The sequence below is a fragment of the Brachyhypopomus gauderio genome, chromosome 17 (genome assembly GCF_052324685.1).
Source record: "Brachyhypopomus gauderio isolate BG-103 chromosome 17, BGAUD_0.2, whole genome shotgun sequence".
NCBI classification, from domain to species: domain Eukaryota; kingdom Metazoa; phylum Chordata; class Actinopteri; order Gymnotiformes; family Hypopomidae; genus Brachyhypopomus; species Brachyhypopomus gauderio.
This window is the reverse complement of record NC_135227.1, coordinates 14,814,539-14,834,985: the sequence shown is the minus strand read 5'-3', so window position 1 is coordinate 14,834,985 and position 20,447 is coordinate 14,814,539. Positions and strand designations below refer to the sequence as shown.

General features: G+C 49.5%; 1 protein-coding gene across 1 annotated transcript in view; it reads right to left on the bottom strand.

Annotated features, from left to right (window-relative positions):
- The window catches only part of esrrga (estrogen-related receptor gamma a), a 77,820-nt gene extending 72,426 nt beyond the window's left edge, over nucleotides 1–5,394 (bottom strand). The window contains 1 exon segment of the mRNA XM_076978635.1: nucleotides 5,009–5,394. Coding sequence (XP_076834750.1) covers nucleotides 5,009–5,064 — 56 coding nt within the window. The 5' untranslated portion in view covers nucleotides 5,065–5,394.
- Between the last annotated feature and the right edge of the window lie 15,053 nt (nucleotides 5,395–20,447).

Here is a 20,447-nt window from a genome sequence, read left to right as displayed (position 1 = left end):
CACACACACACACACACACACACACACACACACACACACACACACACTTCACTCTTGCTAACACTGCTGGGATTTATTTTACGGAAATCCCACTAGTATCCATGACTGACTGTGGGTTCTGAGAAATGCAAATAATATAGTATGTGGTTAAAAACAGCAAGTGCTCAACTAGTCCAACCATCCTTAACAGCACAGCCTAAAGGAGCTTTAACCCTGCCACACAAACCTACACAAGACTCCAACCAGCTTCTGAAGATACTTCATAAACACATGTTCCTTCATCATGAGAGAGAATGAACGGACGGACCGTGTCTGGACGCAGTGGTGTGCGGTGTCTGGACGTGGAGGTGTGTGATGTCTGGACATGGTGGTGTGTGGTGTCAGGACGTGGTGGTGTGTGATGTCTGGACACGGTGGTGTGTGGTGTCTGGACATGGTGGTGTGTGGTGTCTGGACACGGTGGTGTGTGGTGTCAGGACGTGGTGGTGTGTGATGTCTGGACGTGGTGGTGTGTGGTGTCTGGACATGGTGGTGTGTGGTGTCTGTACACGGTGGTGTGCGGTGTCCGGATGCAGTGGTGTGCGGTGTCTGGACATGGTGGTGTGCGGTATCTGAACACGGTGGTGTGTGGTGTCCGGATGCAGTGGTGTGCAGTGTCCGGATGCAGTGGTGTGCGGAGTCTGGACATGGTGGTGTGCGGTGTCGGGACACGGTAGTGTGCGGTGTCTGGACATGGTGGTGTGTGGATACGGTGGGTGTGTGGTGTCTGGACATGATGGGGTGCGGAATCTGGATGCGGTGGTGTGCGGTGTCCGGATGCGGTGGTGTGCGGTGTCTGGACATGGTGGTGTGCGGTATCTGAACACGGTGGTGTGCGGTGTCTGGCCATGGAGGAGGCCCCCCCACCAGAGCGTAGTTTACACACACTGATCCGTCCTGACTGCACACTCCTGCTTCAGGGGGGACTGCAGCGTCCAGCGCGCTCTGGTCACCGGACCGCCCTGCTCCCCCCACGACTCACATACAGCGTGGAGATGTGGATGTGGGTGGGGGAGGATGAAGATGACAGGATGAGAGAAAGAGAGAGGGAGAAGGAGGAGCGGCTCTGCTCCGTGCGTTGGGAGGAGTAAGGAGAGACCGGCGCTGTGTCTAAGACTGAAGGCGGCGCTGCCATTAGGGCCCAGGTGAGGAACGGCCCCATCAGGGCTAACGGCGCCTGCCCAGTCCTGGTAACACTTCTGATGGGCTGAGTGTAAATCACACACTGACAATCACATCATCTACCTCTACCTCTCACTCTCTTATGTGTGTGTGATTCCACGCAAGCACCTGTACGGGACTAGAGAGTGTGTGTGTGTGTGTGTGTGTGTGTGTGTGTGTGTGTGTGTGTGTGTGTGTGTGTGTGTGTGTGTGTGTATGCGCACAAATTCAAGAGGGAACTTATTGTACTTTTTGAACAAAAGGACAAAAATATACCTCCCCTTTCTTTTTACTGCCCCCCACCCCCTGAAAGAGCCCCGTGGAAGGGGGGGGGGTGCGTTCTGTCTCTTTTAACTGGAGTTAATTACCCTTGGAATGCCTCACCGCCTCTCAAACAAGGGAAGCAGCACAGATCCGTCTCATATAAGCAAGACAGCGTAAAGACAAAAGAGTGTCCAGACAGAAATTGACAAGAGGCCACAGAGGCTCACACACACACACACACAAACACACACATACACACACGACAGCTCTCTCACAGGGGACTGACAGAGACCTGAATCAGGGCTGAAAAGCAACAATGCCATCAGCACACACACACACACACACACACACACACACACACACACACACACACACACACACACACACACACACACACACACACACAGACACACACACACACACACACAAACGAAAGAGGGGACTGAATAAATAAATCAACGGTGTGCACATTGACATCATTTGACAGATGAATTAAGTAAATGATTTTTTAAGGAGATTAAAAGGAATTTAATTTACGCAATCTCCCTTTATTCCTCTCTGATCCTGCCTCTGGGGATTTTCCTGCTCTCCTCTCTCACACTCCGAAAGAAGGAGAGAGAAAAGGTAAAAAAAAAAAAAAAAAAGGTTTTTAGCAGAACCGGTCCCATCTCCTTCTAGGGCCAGCACTCACCCGAGCAGAGAGAAAAACCCAGAGCCAAAAGGCTGTGTGTGCTGGTGCAGCCCTGAACACACCAGGTACCACTGAACGGATCGCACCGTCGCAGAAGCACACGCAACACACAACCTCCTCTCCCTGCTCACACACGCTGCCACTGGGACTCATAAATGAGCCCAAATACACATCTTATGAAATTGCAATTTAATGAAAATTATTTAAAATAAATAAATAAAATAATAATAATAATAGGGTTGGGATTCTTATTAAAATTGGATTAAAGCCTTTTGTTATTTTAAAAGCAAACACCATTCCATGTGGATCAATTCATTTTGTAGAAGAACAGAAAAATGGAAAAATTATGACTGTTCAAATAATTCTAAATACTCTAAAATAATTCCAACACCGTGAGGGTTGTTTGTTTAGTGGCTGCGTGTGGTGTATTTAAATTAAGTTTAAAATGAAATATTTCAAAGACAGGAAAATGCATAAGCAGGAATTTCACACATTTAATAAATGTAAAATTTATTACTAAAAGGGAAATCATAACAAAAATACACACACACACACACACACACACACACACACACACACACACACACACACACACACACGCGTGCGCGCGCACACACACACAAAAAATATCTTGTATCAAATTTTATTTAACAAATACAAATTTAAACTAACCACATAGTAAATTTTCTAGCAGAAATAGCAATTAAACTCAAATACAAAACATCTGAAAGAGCTGAAACTACACTTGCAGAAAATTAAGAGCTTGTGAAAACAGTTTTAAAAATATTCAAAATATACAAAACCTCCCAAATGGCTGAAAAGCACGTCTGGAAGGTCGCGTGTGAATATTAAAATGAGCATGCAAATTAAATGTACACGCAGGGCAGTAAGCCGGCGTAATTATGATAATAGCTAAACCACCACTTGTTGTTATTGCCACCATTAAAATACTAATTAGAATATCACCAGTTAATTTGTGTTAAAAGAAGAGAAGAGGAAGCGGCACACGGGGACGGGGAGGCTGAGATCGCCACGGCTCCCGCAGCCTTCACACGCGTCTGGCCAGCGCGGTGGCGGGACAGACAGGTGCGGGGCGGCGGGACAGACAGGTGCAGGGCGGTGGGACAGACAGGTGCGGGGCGGAGGGACAGACAGGTGCGGGGCGGAGGGTGGAGGGCTGAGCCCACCTCAGTCCGGGCTATGGCGAGATCTTGCTTCGTCTCATCTAGTCCTGACCCGCTCTTATCTAGTCCTGTGCGTGAGAATGTGAGAGTTTTAAGAGTGGACTCTTTTGTGTCACACAAGCTGAATCTGTGAAGACACCACTGGACACGGCGCAGGGTGTCCCTGACGTGGATGGCTACCCAGCCAGGCTTTTCCTGTCCCCCTGTCCCTCCGCCTGGCTTTGAGGAGCTGGCTGTCCACACTGTCTCTGTCTCTGTCTTGTCTGTATGCCTCTGTAGCCGGGCCACAGGTTAACAGTTCTGCTGTTGGGTTTAGTAACCGTGGAAGCGCCGTCTCTTCTCAGCGCTCTCTCTGTTTTCCCTTCCTGACTGAAATGTCTGAGACACTCGCTGGCCTGGTGTCTACCGCAGGTGTGAGCACTCGCTACCATGTTGAAAATTACAGCTCCAAAAAAAAACAGTTTGGAACATACGCGAATGAAAAACTTCAAATTGAATTAGGAATATACCTTCACGTAATGCACAAAGAACTCTAAAGGCTGCCTAAATCCCTACAAAGTTTTTGGAGCTTAGAGCTTTGTGGCCATCATGAAGACTGGCATAACTAGGGTGTGGGGGAAAGAAATGACCATGGCAGATTCCCGCCGAACAACACCGGTGGAAAAAAAAAAGACTTCAAGGAAGCGATGTGATCCCTCCAGCTAGAACTGATTTACAGAGCACTTTATCAGGGCTTTCTCATGCTGCCCTGACAGCTGAGCGGGAGAGAGAGAGAGAGAGAGAGAGAGAGAGAGAGAGAGAGAGAGAGAGAGAGAGAGAGAGAAAGAGAGCGACAGAGAGACGGGGCTAAAGAGCAGGGCCACTTCTCTGCCACTTGTCCTCCGCTCTCGAGCCCTCTCCCTCTCCCTCCTTCCCTCTCTCTCTCACGCACGTGTCCCCTCTCTCTCTCTCTCTCTCTCTCTCTCTCTCTCTCTCTCTCTCTTTCTCTCTTTCATACCTCCGGAGGACCACATGCTGAGTGGCCAGAGTGCAATTCAACCCCTCATTCCATCTACACCGGCTCACTCCCCGAACCCTCTCTCACTCCCCGAACCCTCTCTCACTCCCCGAACCCTCTCTCACTCCCCGTCCCTCTCTCACTCCCCGTCCCTCTCTCACTCCCCGTCCCTCTCTCACTCTGCTCACTCCCTCTCTCCCCGGACAGCCTCTCCATCTGTCGGACGGCGCTGCACACTGAGGCTGCCGGTGCTCTCTGCTCCCCCCTCTTCTCCTGCGCTACATGTGCTCTCTGCTCCTGCCACACTGAGGACCACAGAAGTTCTCTAGATGGACAAGTATAAGGCACAGGTACGCGCTGTCTGCAGAACACACCACGTCTACTGCCACGAAGCGGCACTTCCTCACGCACACACACACACACACACACACACACACACACACACTGTCCAGCTTCACACACGACCTGACAGCAACAACAGCTCTGACATACTCATGGACAGCTCCTTACTACAGACATGTACAGCAGGTACCACACAACCAAACACACGCGCACTGTCTACAACACACGCACAAACACACACACGACTAGCACGATCCACAAACACATACACAGGTCACAGGCAGTTACACGGAGTAGAGAATTAAAAAGAAAAGTGCAAAATTTACCTACTCTTGTTCAGAGTGTAATGAGAAACACTCAGGGAGCGAAAGTTCTACCGAATCCATTTGCGCAGTGCAACCATCATTTGAGCAAAACCTCTTCTAGAAATCAAAGTTGTTGTATTTTTCTTTGCCTCTGTCTTTCGTTCTCTCTCTCTCTCCTCTTGCTGTCCCGTCACCTCAGTAGTGCAATTAACAGAACGTGTTCTCCCGTCACAAGCCTACAGGCAGAGCCAGTTGGGACCAAAAGCTCTTGCACTCTTCTAATCAAGGACTTAAAGCCACGATTGCTGCTCATGAATATGAAGCGAGGCTTTGCATATGCAGTCCCCCCGGCCCGTCCCCACACCAGATTGGTGCCTTCGTAGCCAATTGGAGCCACAAAGGCGTCGTCTGTGAGAGCGGAGAGAGCAGGCGGAGGGAGAGGGGCGGGGACAAGCTGTGGAGAGCCAGTGAGGAGGAGGGGGGACAGAGAAAAGGAGGGGAAGTGGGGGTAAAACAAGACAACAGGGGGAGAATGGGAGAGAGAGAGAGAGAGAGAGAGAGAGAGAGAGAGAGGGGGATTTAAAGAGGCAGCATGTCTCTCCTGCAGTACTGCTTATCGGCTCACACTGTCAGGCGTGGCGATAAAGCCGCTCACTTTGTTGATACAAAACATTGTAAATGAAGCTGTGTGCTGCTAGCAGTGTGCACGCTCTTCTCCTTACACACCTCCCTCTGTTGCTCCCACCATCCTGCACAGGAAGGTCCCGCACGCCGGGTCCCGCACAAACTGCAGGACGAGCGGCGTCTGTGCGTACGGGGCTGACCGAGCCACGCGTCGGTGTGTCTGTTTAAGTGCTTTTCTGTAGTTGTGCAGTAACGACTTGTCCTATTGGCACCGACCCGGCTCAGAACACAGAGGAGTCCGCACCCGCACGTCATATCACTCACAGACACCGGGGAAGGGGGAGGGGACATGGGGAAAGATCAAAGACTCCCTTTTGTTTGCAGACAATCGGGCCACGCTTGCGCGGGCCCTGTGCTCCCGGGCCGGCCGGCCGTCTGCGCTCACGCATGCCGTCACACTCCCTGCGTGTGCAGCAGAGACCACGCCGCCTCTCTGTCTCTCTCCGCCACGCGGCGCCCCACAGCTGGGGACAATGAGCGACCGCGGCCGCCAGCTAACCCCACATCCAGACCGCCCCCCACGACCTCCAGACCGGCCACCAGCGTCTAGACCGGCACATCCAGACCGCCCCCCACGACCTCCAGACCGGCCACCAGCGTCTAGACCGGCACATCCAGACCGCCCCCCACGACCTCCAGACCGGCCACCAGCGTCTAGACCGGCACATCCAGACAAGCCCCCGACGCACAGACCGGTCACCGTGCGCGTGCGAAATCCTTCACCAGAAATGTTCACTGCATTACACCAAGCGACTGCCTCATCAGTAAAACCTGAGCTGTATGGAAATTTGTTTAGACAAAGATATCCATGATGACATCCTATCGAGACACGTTAGATACTCAAAGGTCTCGAGCTTAGTCATCTGTCATCGCTGAGCTCAGGGCAGTCTGTACTGTCAGCCTTCACACCATTAACTTCCTAAATTACCCATAACACCACACTTTGCACAGATGTAAATAAATTCTGTTACAATGTGATTTTATTCTATCTAGAAAGAAAAAAAAATTCACTAGATTACATATTTAGTTTTTAATGTATTATATAAATGAAAATAAAGTGTTACTAATATAAAACATTATTGTCCTCCTGGATTTTTTTTAGATTGCATAAGGTGATTATAAGGTGATAATAAAGCTGATATTGGTTTGATTAGTCTGTGTTTCCTGCGTTAACAATAAGAAGCACAAGGGAACCATAGAATTAAAAATATACATTTTCTAAAAAAAAAAAAAAGATAAGATAATAGAAAGAAATTCAAGTCAAAATTCTGTTTAAGACATGTAAAACGAGATTCTGCCATTGCTGAAGGACGGTGAGTCTAACAAAGGAGTTTGAACACACACAGGCACACATGTGCACAGACACACACAGGCACACGCGTGCACAGACACACACAGGCACACGCGTGCACAGACACACACAGGCACACACGTGCACAGACACACACAGGCACACGCGTGCACAGACACACACGTGCACAGACACACACAGGCACGCGTGCACAGACACACACAGGCACACGCGTGCACAGACACACACAGGCACGCGTGCACAGACACACACAGGCACACGTGCACAGACACACACAGGCACACGTGCACAGACACACACAGACACACACAGACACACACAGGCACACGCGTGCACAGACACACACAGACACACACAGGCACACACAGGCACACGCGTGCACAGACACACACAGGCACACGCGTGCACACAGAGGCAGCTATTTAAACTTCTCTTCAAATAGTTCTGCTTCCTAATGTATTCATGTGGCTTCTTTTAAACAATGCATACTTCTCTTCAGCATCACAAAAACAAGACTGCTGATCAAAAAGAAAAAAAAAACCTGATACTAAAGCGTGGCCTAAAAGAAGAAACCCACGTGTTCAAACTGTGTTTTTAATTGCACTGTGTCACACAGAAGAGGAGACGAATGAACAGAGAGAGAGAGAGAGAGAGCGAGTGTGTGTGTGTGTGTGACTCTGAGATGGGGAGAGAGAGAGAGAGAGAGAGAGAGACAGACAGAGAGAGAGAGAGAGGGAATGAGAGAGAGAGGGAGAGAGAGGGAGAGAGAGAGAGACAGAGAGAGAGAGAGAGAGAGAGAGAGAGGGAATGAGAGAGAGAGAGAGAAACAGACAGAGAGAGAGAGAGAGAGGGAATGAGAGAGAGAGAGAGGGAATGAGAGAGAGAGAGGGAGAGAGTTCACTGGCGTCTAGCAGGAGGGGTACCTGTTTTCTGCTGGCTCCCCCGAGACCAACAAACGTTGCTGGTATTAAGATGTGTGTGGATCAAACGGCGGGCGTACGCACAGACGCGCGGTGGCTAATCGGCTGGCCTCCTCCGAGCTGAGACAACCAGCACGACGGGGAGGGGGGGCCACAGAAACAAACAGTCAAAATGTTTTCATTTCCACAGAAAAGACTCCAAGAAGCGGGACTACGTCAGCACGCTGGAGGCCACGGCGGTGTTGCAGCGTGGTGGCGGTTGGACAGGTGCTCTCAGGCTTCCACACACCTCCTGCTCTTCACGCGTGTGTGTGAGCGTGTCAGGCCGTCTCAGGGACGACATAACGGCCAAACTTTCATGGGTTCTGTGCATCTCATCAATCACGCCAAACAGCGATGGCGTGGTGTTCAATTTCAGTTTCCCACAGTAAAGCGTACCTGCTTTTTTGCACACATTTACATATACGTGTAAAGTGTGGAGATATGAGCCCTCGGCGTTGTGTCCAACAAAGAATGAGAGCAAATCATCCTTCTGGCACACCTCGCCCCCCCCCCCCCGTTCCCCCCGTTCCCCCCGCCCCCCAGACCACCGTAATCCCCCAGCTAACATCAATACCACCGCTGGGAACACCAGCAGGTCCACCCCGTCCCATTATATCCCAGCGCAGCGGCGGGCCGGGTGCAGGATGGCCCCGCGCTCTGCCGATCCGGCCGGCTCAGGCTAGCACGCAGACTCGGGGGAGGGCGGGCGGGGGCAGAGAGGCTGTCATTAATGGCCTTTAATCCCCGCAGCCTTGCTGAATACATTTGAAGGTAAGTATGCACGGCCAGGCCGCTGTGATTGGCTGGCCTGTCGATGCGTGTCAATAGCCGGCCCTGGTTTCCATTAGCAGTCTGCACACACAGCCCCGTCCTCCATTGTCCTGCAGCACACGCAGCCGCGCACGTCGTCCTCCCCCGACTCCTGCCAGGCGCTCGGTCCGAGAACCGCCGGACAAAAGACGCACGCTAACACGCAGACAAAAAAAATAAAAGAGACAACGTCAGCAGCTGGGGGGGGGGGGGGGGGGGGGGGGCAGCTGGGGGGAGGGGGGCAGCTGTGTGTGGTGCTCCACATCCGGACCGGAGCATCAGCTCCAACCGGGCTCTTTTGTTCCGACGCGCGCAGCCGGCCGTGCGTCTGCGAATCGTCTGCCCCCGGGCTAACGTGCGGCCACCTTCGTGAGCGTGAGATGTTAAAGGCAGCGGCGACCCCTCTGGTCACTGGATAGGACGACCCAGGCCGGGCGCATCAATCACAGCGGTCAGGAGGGGCGAGGGAGGTCACGTGGGTCACGTGGGTCACCCGCCCGCAACACACGCGTTCGATATGCCTGCCGTTCACGTGCTGGTAATCAACTTGTCAAAAGTGGACCCTAATAAAATCAAGAGGTGGGATGATAATTCAGAGGGCTGCAGGTCAGAAGGGTTCACACAGAAAACACAGACACCTCATCTTCTAACAGCAGTGTGACGCGGGTTAAGAACACATCACACTCATTTAGAAATGTTTAAACATTTAGCTCTAATAATATAAAACAATTATTATGCATACATAAATAAATAAAATTAATTAGAATCAACTGAAAAGGTAGTGCATAACATTTCATTGTTCCGTTCAAAGCAAATTAACACTGCAATCTAAGAAAGTATTTAAAAACTGCTTTGACAAAAATGTATATTTAATTATGCTAATGAGACATAATTTTATAACTCGTCTTGGTCTGTGAGGGGAAAGACAAAAATAAAGCGTAACCTCCAGGAAACCACGGCACCTTAATATGAGCACAAATACACTTCTGGCTTAGGGAGTTATCACAGATGAGCATGGTAGCAGACTGATGGGTTTAGTAACACACTCTGTGGGAAGCTGGGCGTGTGTGTGTGTGTGTGTGTGTGTGTGTGTGTGTGTGTGTGTGTGTGTGTGTGTGTGTGTGTGTGTGTGTGAGTGTGTGTGTGTGTGTGGTCATGTGAGAGGACTGCAGTGCTCATGTATTGCTTCTCAGTGGGGACTCAGTGGCAGACTGGCTGCTCCATGCAGTTCAGCAGTGGACAATAGAGGGAGCTACTGGCTGTGATGTGGTCAGTGATGTGTGTGTGTGTGTGTGTGTGTGTGTGTGTGTGTGTGTGTGTGTGTGTGTGTGTGTGTGTGTTTGTGTGTGTCCTCTATTGTTCTACCTGCCACAGCTCTGTCATGAACTGCATGTATAAACAGGGTGTGTGATAATCTGCATATATACAACAAATGTGCAGAATGCATGCACATATAGGCCTAAAATATTGTGCATTTAAAAACAATTAATTATTTCATCTGCACTTTTTTGGAATTAATTAATTTTATTGCAAAAATTAAAAATATATATTTTTCACTTTTTTATAACAAAATCAAGATATGAAAAGAAAGAACGAAATCAAGACCCAAATCTGATCCTTCTCATCTGCACTGACTCTTCCTTCTGTCCTATGACGTGAGAACAATGACAAACGTACACATACATTCAATCACACATTCAATCACACACACACACACACACACACACACACACACACACACACACACACACACACACACACTCAAAACACTACGCCAGTAATCATCGGACCCAAAAGGTCTGTATCCATAGCCGTGAGCACTTCCCGAGCTCTCCTCTAGCGGAGTGAGAACGCAGCACTGTGACGCCACTGAAAGGAGAAGAGAATGTGGGGTTAGCGTGGGCTGGGGGTTAGCGTGGGCTGGGGGGTTAGCGTCGGGTGGGGGGCTAGCGAGGGCCGGGGGACTAGCGAGGGGTGGGGGGCTAGTGTGAGCCAGGGGGCTAGCATGGGCTGGGGGGCTAGCGTGGGCCGGGGGACTAGCGAGGGGTGGGGGGCTAGTGTGAGCCAGGGGGCTAGCATGGGCTGGGGGGCTAGCGTGGGCCGGGGGACTAGCGAGGGGTGGGGGGCTAGTGTGAGCCAGGGGGCTAGCATGGGCTGGGGGGCTAGCGTGGGCCGGGGGGACTAGCGAGGGCCGGGGGACTAGCGAGGGGTGGGGGACTAGCGAGGGGTGGGGGGCTAGCGAGGGGTGGGGGGCTAGTGTGAGCCAGGGGGGCTAGCGAGGGACGGGGGACTAGCGAGGGGTGGGGGGCTAGTGTGAGCCAGGGGGGCTAGCGAGGGACGGGGGACTAGCGAGGGGTGGGGGGCTAGTGTGAGCCAGGGGGCTAGCATGGGCTGGGGGGCTAGCGTGGGCCGGGGGGCTAGCGTGGGCCGCTAGTAATCTAATGCTCTATCAGCAGGACCAATTGTCACATGAAGGAAAGTGCCAATTTCAAAGCCCCCTGCTTGGCTGGGTGATAACAGGCTAGCAGGGGCCCCAGGTCCAGCGGAGAGCCTGGCACGTGGCGCGTGCTAACCTGTCTTTGATACTGCCGCTGCTGCTTCCTGTTTGCACCTCCATCCATCGCATGCCCTCCCAGGCCTCCTTCCTGAGGGGGGGGGGGGGACCAGCGGCCCACCACCTGAAACATGACCATTACAGACACACCTGGAGGACCTCGCTGAGGAAGAGCTGCAAATGGCAATCACACCTCAACACAGTAAACAACAGATCCACATGCTAATAGTTCATCAGAGCAAACAATGCCAAGAAGGAATGTAAAAGCACACTAGCTTTTAAGAGCTTGAATTTTTAAAAACCAACTAAAGGAAAAATGTGGACTTGTGGAGGGCTGTCGTTTATCAAAAATACACTTGCACACACTTCTATTAACTCCTGCTATATTACACTTCCACCCACATCTGCACATGTATACACACACACACACACACACACACACACACACGGACGCACGTACAATTCCAGACTTAATTACCTGGCGCCGATACGCCACACACATTAGGGCTTTAAAGCACCTTTTAGGCCAAGGTATTTGCAGATCACCATGTCTGGGAGACCCTTCTAATCCTTATCTAGGGCTGCAATTAAGACTTCACAGCTCCGATAGCTACAGCACACACCACTCCAGCAGCTCCCCCGCCTTCTCCCAAAGTTCTGATGCGATCACGTTTGCCTTGAGACACGCGCCCGGGTCTCGACTGATATGCCTGTGTTCTCCTGTGCCAACCTGCGTGGGACCTGCACAGAGGGGCGGAGTCAATGCCAGCCTTGGGTTTTTGTCTGTACTACTGTTTAACCAAGATAACGTTGGTTAACAGTCCTGCATATCATTCTTTGGCTATGTAAATTAGATATGCACACATTTACTATGGAGTTTGTGATGAAAGTGTTGAAAGTAATGCTCATTATTCGGACTATAAAAATCTTTATCCAATCACTTTAAGGGATATGAACAAGTCCTGCAGTAAATCATGCTTAATATGTGCTGACAAAGTAGACTTAAAACAAGTTAAGTCTACAGAAAAACAAATTTCCCTTAAACCAAGAAGTAAAATGTAATGCATCCATTCGTTTTGCAAAAACAACGTGCAATAATGAAGAAATCCATTCATGCCAGTGTGTGTGTGTGTGTGTGTGTGTGTGTGTGTGTGTGTGTGTGTGTGTGTGTGTGTATTTGTGCGCATGTGTATGTGTGTGTGCGTGTGTGTGTTGAGTTGCAGTGGTGTTTGATGGGTGGTGTTAAATAGTCTCTGTTGGGTACGTGTTGCAGACGTAGGCCCGGTTCTGAATGGAGACCTGCCATCAACTCCACATGGCCTTATTAAGCACTGCACACACACACACGCATGCGCAAACACTCACACACACACACACACACACACACACACGCATGCGCAAACACTCACACAAACACACACACACGCATGCGCAAACACTCACACACACACACAAACACACACGCATGCACAAACACTCACACACAAACACACACACACGCATGCGCAAACACTCACACACACACACACACGCATGCACAAACACTCACACACACACACACACACACACACACACGCATGCGCAAACACTCACACACACACACACACACACAAACACACACGCATGCACAAACACTCACACACACACACACGCATGCGCAAACACTCACACACACACACACACACGCATGCACAAACACTCACACACACACACACACACACACACACACACACACACATTTTCCAAAAGCTTGTACAACTGAAGCTACAACTGGAGCATTACCACATTACTGAACATTACGCTAGGATTAATTTGCGCAAAGTTTACACAGTCAGTCCTGTTGAATGACAGGATTCCTTCACGGCACCATTTCTCAGACTACACGGCGAACAAAATGAAATCAGAAATACTGCTCCTGGTAGAAAGGAAAAAAAGAAAGAACAGACAAAAGGACAAGAAGGACATGCAGGCCCATGTGAGCACACAGCAGCTCTCGGGTGGGACCACGGGTCTGCTGGAGAACGTTCCTCACCAGGGAGAGGGGTCAGGGGTCACACCAACACTCACAGCAAGGTGGTCAAGTGGGTGGTGGGCCTGTAGGGCGACCCTGACCCAGCGGTCATTGGATACTAATTAGGAGCAGGGTCACCAGGTCATAACAGTCCACCTATTCCAGAATGCTGTGGAATGATGGCTTGTTACTAGTTACTGTTTTTTATGAGTACTATAATACTGAAAAGCAGTGAGAGATAAAAGAATGAACTAACCCTGGAATGAAGGAAGGGATGAATATTATTTTGGAACTCGTTCTCACATACACAGAAGGGCTGGAAAAGTGAGTTAATCTAAGTTCCCGACATAAACGGAGCATTAAGTCAGATCTGGCAGTGGGCTAAAAGGCAGACGGTAGAGTTTGTAGAGCACTAAATCACTCGCAGGATTGACAAAGTAGCCCTGCCTATAATATGACACGACAAGTAAACACGCCTCACAAACAGGCATCTGACACATTAGCATAAGCAGCTAGGAGTGGGTGTTGTGCTGGCCTGGCTAAGCGCTCGCACTTGGCCCGCTGCAGTCTGCTTATCTTCTCACCCCGATGAGCAGTAGCTGCGTGGCGAGACCTGCTCGATCAGCGTGCTTCACCACCTTCACCGCTCCACCCAGCACCCTGGAGTCACACACATCTCCAGCCCCAAACAACAACCTTTATTACTTCATTAAGTGATGCGAACCGCGCAAAACCACAACCGTGAAGCGTAGTCAGCTTAGCGTGGAGCCCCAGGTCCGCTGCAGCTTGTTACTTTGGTGTGCGGGATGAAACTACTGAGAAAGACTAGTTTTAGCACGTGATGAAGATCAGCGTGTGTGTATTGGCCAGTCACCCCCCCCCCCCCCCACTCTCATTGTCTATATCTCTCTTGGTATTACCCCAACTCTCTTTCTCAAATAAAAGTCCCTCCTTTATGAAAGTGGTAATTGACTTCTCCGAGGGAGCCCAGACTGAACCCACATCTTCATAGAACTCCTCCAAAGCCCAGCTGCATGGGAGAGGAATCTTAATGAGGCTTGCCAATCCCCCAGCAGGAACATCCCCCCACACGCCCTGCACATCACTGCACCTAGTGCTGGCTTTCACGCCGACCCCTTCTCTAAATGCAGGCGTGTCCCCCTTTCTCCGTCCCTTCTGCGCGGCCCGAGGGAGCAGGCAACCAGCCGCTGGTTGAGATACCACGGAACCTTCTGCATGACAACATCTCAACGCTGAGCTAAGGACCCATCCCACACGAGAGCCATGCCTTTCATTTGGCCTGTACCAGGAAGCAAAGAGGCTAACAGCTCTATCACATGATCAAGGATCCAGCAAGGGGATTCGTGAATTAGGATGTGATGTAGATTAGTGACCAGATTAGAAAGCACCTATGTAAAAAAAAAACAACAAACGTCAGATCTGAAGGACCTCTCTGCTCCAGATCTGAAGGATCTCTCTGCTCCAGATCTGAGAGAATTCACACAAAAGAATGTCATGAACCACTCATTTATAGACCACTGTTGTTAGTGCTATGGTGAGTCATCTCAGATTTTCTTAGCAACCTTGTTCAATACAGATCACGCCATCTCATGGCTACCAGTTCTTTATGTGTACCAAGACAACATTTCTACCTGTAGTTGTTTAGAAAAATGAAATACGTTTAAAACGTCTGTTTCCATTCAGTATGGACAAGAGTTACAGTGTTTGACAAGTTCTGTTCCCTACTCTCACCAACACCCATCCTGGGCTTTGCTGTGTGTGTGTGTGTGTGTGTGTGTGTGTGTGTGTGTGTGTGTGTGTGTGTGTGTGTGTGTGTGCGTGTGTCAGTCCAGGGGGTCCACCAATCTTCCCTCAGATAGAGGCCCTGGAGTGTGATGGCTCGTTAAAAAAGAACAAAGCCCGCTCACCTTTCTTTATCACTAATATGCACCTGGAGAGGCACAGTGCTCCATGATAAACACACACACACACACACACACACACACACACACACACACACACACACACACACACATACACACACATATGTGTCAGGAAATGTTTTCACATCTTCCCACAGCATACTAGAAGCTGATTCTTATTGCAGGAGCCACTGTAAACAGCCACAAATTGGTTCATATGCATGTCATCAAGCTTTACATATTTTGTGTGTGTTGTGTCATCAACCTTTACATATTTTGTGTATCGTGTCATCAAGCTTTATGCATCTTGTAGTGTTGTGTCATCATAGCTTTACGCATCTTTTAGTGTTGTGTCATCATAGCTTTACAGATCTTGGCGTGTTGTGTTATCATAGCTTTACATATCTTAGAGTGTTGTGTCAGCTTTACGTATCTTGGAGTGTTGTGTCATAACTTTACATATCTTGGAGTCTCGTGTTATCATAGCTTAATGTATCTTGGAGTGTTGTGTCATCATAATTTGACATCGTTTGGAGTGTTGTGTAGTGTAGTCCAGATAAAAGCACCTTCCTAATGTTCACAGTGCCAGGAGAAGCCCATCCGCTCTGAGATCAACATGTGCTTAGTTTAAAATGAAACACCAGCTACTGCGGTTGTGTTAGCAAATCAGAGACAGAGTTCTGGACTGCTGCTCTTTCTGAATGGGAGAAAAAGATGACAGAATTGTCATTAACGCTGTCTAATGCAGTCCAACAGTACATGTCAATGTGTGCGTGTGCATGTCTATGCGTGCATGTGCATGTCTGTGTGTGCGTGTGCATGTCTATGTGTGCGTGTGCATGTCTGTGTGTGCGTGTGCATGTCTGTGTGTGAGTGTGCATGCCTATGTGTGCGTGTGCATGTCTGTGTGTGCGTGTGCATGTCTGTGTGTGTGTGCATGTCTGTGTGTGCGTGTGCATGTCTATGTGTGCGTGTGCAGGTCTATGTGTGCGTGTGCATGTCTATGTGTGCGTGTACATGTCTGTGTGTGCGTGTGCATGTCTGTGTGTGCGTGTGCATGTCTATGTGTGCGTGTGCAGGTCTATGTGTGCGTGTGCATGTCTGTGTGTGCGTGTGCATGTCTATGTGTGCGTGTGCAGGTCTATGTGTGCGTGTGCAGGTGTATGTGTGCGTGTGCATGTCTATGTGTGCGTGTGCAGGTCTATGTGTGCGTGTGCATGTCTGTGTGTGCGTGTGCATGTCTATGTGTGCGTGTGCAGGTCTATGTGTGCGTGTGCATGTCAATGTGTGCGTGTGCATGTCTATGTGTGCGTGTGCATGCGTGTGCATGTCTGTGTGTGCGTGTGCATGTCTATGTGTGCGTGTGCATGTCTGTGTGTGCGTGTGCATGTCTATGTGTGCGTGTGCATGTCAATGTGTGCGTGTGCATGTCTATGTGTGCGTGTGCATGTCTATGTGTGCGTGTGCAGGTCTATGTGTGCGTGTGCATGTCTATGTGTGCTTGTGCATGTCTGTGTGTGCGTGTGCATGTCTGTGTGTGAGTGTGCATGCCTATGTGTGCGTGTGCATGTCTGTGTGTGCGTGTGCATGTCTGTGTGTGTGTGCATGTCTGTGTGTGCGTGTGCATGTCTATGTGTGCGTGTGCAGGTCTATGTGTGCATGTCTATGTGTGCGTGTACATGTCTGTGTGTGCGCGTGCATGTCTATGTGTGCATGTACATGTCTATGTGTGCAGGTCTGTGTGTGTGTGTGCATGTCTGTGTGTGTGTGTGTGCAGGTCTATGTGTGCGTGTGCATGTCTATGTGTGCGTGTGTATGTCTGTGTGTACGTGTGCATGTCTATGTGTGCTCGTGCATGTCTGTGTGTGCGTGTACATGTCTATGTGTGCGTGTGCATGTCTATGTGTGCAGGTCTATGTGTGCGTGTGCATGTCTATGTGTGCGTTTGCATGTCTATGTGTGCATGTCTGTGTGTGTGTGTGTGTGCATGTCTGTGTGTGCGTGTGTATGTTTATGTGTGCGTGTGCATGTCTATGTGTGTGTGTGCATGTCTGTGTGCGTGTACATGTCTATGTGTGCAGGTCTATGTGTGCGTGTGCATGTCTATGTGTGTGTGTGTGCATGTCTGTGTGTGTGTGTGTGTGTGTGCATGTCTATGTGTGCCTGTGCAATTCTATGTGTGCGTGTGCATGTCTGTGTGTGTGTGTGTGCATGTCTGTGTGTGCGTGTGCATGTCTATGTGTGTGTATGCATGTCTGTGTGCGTGTGCATGTCTGTGTGTGTGTGTGCATGTCTGTGTGTGCGTGTGCATGTCTATGTGTGTGTGTGTGCATGTCTGTGTGTGTGTGTGTGTGTGCATGTCTATGTGTGCATGTGCATGTCTGTGTGTGTGTGTGTGTGCATGTCTGTGTGTGCGTGTGCATGTCCATGTGTGCGTGTGCATGTCCATGTGTGTGTGCATGACTGTGTGTGTGTGCAGGTCTATGTGTGCGTGTGCAGGTCTATGTGTGCATGTTTGTGTGTGCGTGTACATGTCTATGTGTGCGTATGCATGTCTATGTGTGCAGGTCTATGTGTGCGTTTGCATGTCTATGTGTGCATGTCTGTGTGTGTGTGTGCATGTCTGTGTGTGCGTGTGCATGTTTATGTGTGAGTGTGCATGTCTATGTGTGTGGGCATGTCTGTGTGCGTGTGCACGTCTATGTGTGCAGGTCTATGTGTGCGTGTCTATGTGTGTGTGTGCATGTCTGTGTGTGTGTGTGTGTGTGCATGTCTATGTGTGCCTGTGCATGTCTATGTGTGCGTGTGCATGTCTGTGTGTGTGTGTGTGCATGTCTGTGTGTGCGTGTGCATGTCTATGTGTGTGTGTGCATGTCTGCGTGCGTGTGCAGGTCTGTGTGTGTGTGTGCATGTCTGTGTGTGTGTGTGTGTGCATGTCTATGTGTGCGTGTGCATGTCTATGTGTGCGTGTGCATGTCTGTGTGTGTGTGTGTGTGCATGTCTGTGTGTGCGTGTGCATGTCCATGTGTGTGTGTGCATGTCTGTGTGTGTGTGCAGGTCTATGTGTGCGTGTGCAGGTCTATGTGTGCAGGTCTGTGTGTGCGTGTGCAGGTCTATGTGTGCTGGTCTATGTGTGCATGTGCATGTCTATGTGTGCATGTGCAGGTCTGTGTGTGTGCGTGTGCATGTCTATGTGTGCGTGTGCAGGTCTGTGTGTGCGTGTGCATGTCTATGTGTGCGTGTGCAGGTATGTGTGTGTGTGTGCAGGTCTATGTGTGCAGGTCATTGTGTGCGTGTGCATGTCTGTGTTTGCGTGTGCATGTCTATGTGTGCGTGTGCTGGTCTATTTGTGCGTGTGCATGTCTGTGTGTGCGTGTGCAGGTCTATGTGTGCGTGCGCTGGTCTATGTGTGCGTATGCCTGTCTGTGTGTGCGTGTGCAGGTCTATGTGTGCGTGTGCTGGTCTATGTGTGCGTGTGCATGTATTTGTGTGCGTGTGCTGGTCTATGTGTGCGTGTGCAGGTCTATGTGTGTGTGCAGGTCTATGTGTGCAGGTCTGTGTGTGCGTGTGCAGGTCTGTGTGTGTGTGCAGGTCTATGTGTGCGTGTACTGGTCTATGTGTGCGTGTGCAGGTCTATGTGTGTGTGTGCAGGTCTATGTGTGCAGGTCTGTGTGTGCGTGTGCAAGTCTGTGTGTGCGTGTGCAGGTCTATGTGTGTGTGTGCAGGTCTATGTGTGCATGTGCAGGTCTATGTGTGTGTGTGTAGGTCTATGTGTGCATGTGCAGGTCTATGTGTGCGTGTGCAGGTCTATGTGTGTGCAGGTCTATGTGTGCAGGTCTGTGTGTGCGTGTGCAGGTCTGTGTGTGTGTGTGCAGGTCTATGTGTGCGTGTGCAGGTCTATGTGTGTGTGTGCAGGTCTGTGTGTGCAGGTCTGTGTGTGTGTGTGCAGGTCTATGTGTGCATGTGCAGGTCTATGTGTGCGTGTGCAGGTCTATGTGTGCGTGTGCAGGTCTATGTGTGCTAGTGCAGGCCCACATGTGCCCTGACCCCAAAGAGAAACATCTGCTGTCACATCTCCATCCAGCTCTGCACAGATTCTGTTAAGGCCTCCTTAGTCTATACTAGGGTTGCAACGGTATGAGATTTTCACGGTATGATAACCGTCTCAGAAAATACCGCGGTATCACGGTTATCACGGTATCACAGTTCGTATATTATTAAAAGACACACTGACCCTTAAAGAAATTACAACAAAAGTTTTTTTTTTGTTCAATGAACTATTTATTGTAGAAACCTGGAACTATTGTATACAAAATGTCTCCTTTAAAAAAAATAAGATGTACATGTGTTTATATAAATACTGCAAAATTAGAGAAACCTAAATCATGGATTTCAGTCCAATTATTTAAGTTTAAATTATTTAATATCTGATTAACAGAACCTGGGTCAGTGTCTGATCAACAACTGTTGTAAACGTCCGTTGTACTGCCAAGTTAGAATATAACCAGATACTGCAGAAAGAGAGGATTTATTTCTGACATCATCACAATAGAGATTTATATTTTAAGGCTTTCACACCGAGTCTGGTTTTAACATATGAAAAAAAGGACACGTTAGAGTTTGAAAATGAACGCATGTAAATTAATGGCGTCTTTCACATCCAGCGAAAGCGAAGACCTTAAAAAGCTAGGTTTATACTTTCACTAGTGACCGTAGCGCGCGACTCCGCACAGTTCTCCTGTGTTAACAAATACGAGCCTCTTGTAATTCCAGGACGAAACATGAGAGAACGTGAAGTCGTTAAGATTGGGCGTTTTGGAAATAAACAACCATTAAATAATGTGATAAAAAGCGAATTATTTCGAATCATTTCAAGTATATGTATAAATATTTAACTTAGTTAAGTTTAACGTGCTGGGAAATATTGAAATGGACCCTGAAAGTGACGTACAAGTGCTTTAATTCCACCTTATAAAGGTGTATGAACCCTGCAAACATGACTTGGTTCATTGCGCTGAGGCGCAAAGTTACAAAATTCGATAGCTGCACGACCTCGCGAATCGACAGCGCGCGAGACCCTCGCGCACGGCTAGCCAACGCGATTACGTCATTTTCGCCGCTGATTTTAGTTTAGCCTTTTTTTTTTTTGTAAAAAATTTGTTAAGTCTGATGCACTTTCTGCCATTCTCACTGCTGTGTGCTGAGTAGC